The sequence below is a fragment of the Penaeus monodon genome, chromosome 27, assembly GCF_015228065.2.
Source record: "Penaeus monodon isolate SGIC_2016 chromosome 27, NSTDA_Pmon_1, whole genome shotgun sequence".
In the NCBI taxonomy this organism is placed as follows: domain Eukaryota; kingdom Metazoa; phylum Arthropoda; class Malacostraca; order Decapoda; family Penaeidae; genus Penaeus; species Penaeus monodon.
In genome coordinates, this window is record NC_051412.1 from 35676055 (window position 1) to 35676655 (window position 601).

At 33.8% G+C, this 601-nt stretch overlaps 1 protein-coding gene across 1 annotated transcript in view; it reads left to right on the top strand.

Annotated features, from left to right (window-relative positions):
• LOC119590507 overlaps positions 1 to 601 on the top strand; it is a 19867-nt gene that overhangs the window by 18206 nt on the left and 1060 nt on the right. The window contains exon 15 of the mRNA XM_037939157.1: positions 216 to 329. Coding sequence (XP_037795085.1) covers positions 216 to 329 — 114 coding nt within the window. The remainder of the gene's footprint in view (positions 1 to 215; positions 330 to 601) is intronic.

A 601-nucleotide genomic window follows, 5' to 3' on the forward strand; every position in this document is an offset into this window, starting at 1 on the left:
TTATCCTAGTCTATTCTCCCTCCCAGTTTGTTTCCTTCCCCTAGGCGTTACTTTCTGCCTTTCCTCTCTCATCACTTTTACTCACCTTTATAACTATTATTAACATGTAATTTATGGAAGCACAACAGTGTTGCATTTGTTTTTGTTTTGTTTCATATAATGAGTAATGATATTTTGATGAAATATACATGTTTTTTTTTTTCCATATTTTTCAGAGCCAGAACCTACTACTCTGCCCAAGTCCAAGTATCGAGAAAGAGCTAGATTAGCTGTGGAAAGACCCGATTCTCAAGCAAGAGGCAACAAAGGAACTGAATCTGATTCCCTAGGTAGAACCCCAGCAGCTGGAGCTCAAGTTGAAAATTCAAAGAAGAAAGAATTCTTGATTTACTGTTCAAACTGGCTGATCAAATTGAATTTATTTCTCTTGAAGATGACTTTTAATGAAATGACAGAGGCTTCTTTTTCTTCAAAACCTTTCCAAAATATTGTATTATTTTTAAGATTCCCAAAAGCTAAAGGAAAATTTATTAGTGTAGTTTTTCCTTATTTCTTTTTACCAAGAAATTTTTCAAAACTTACCCAATTCCCACCCTCTTTA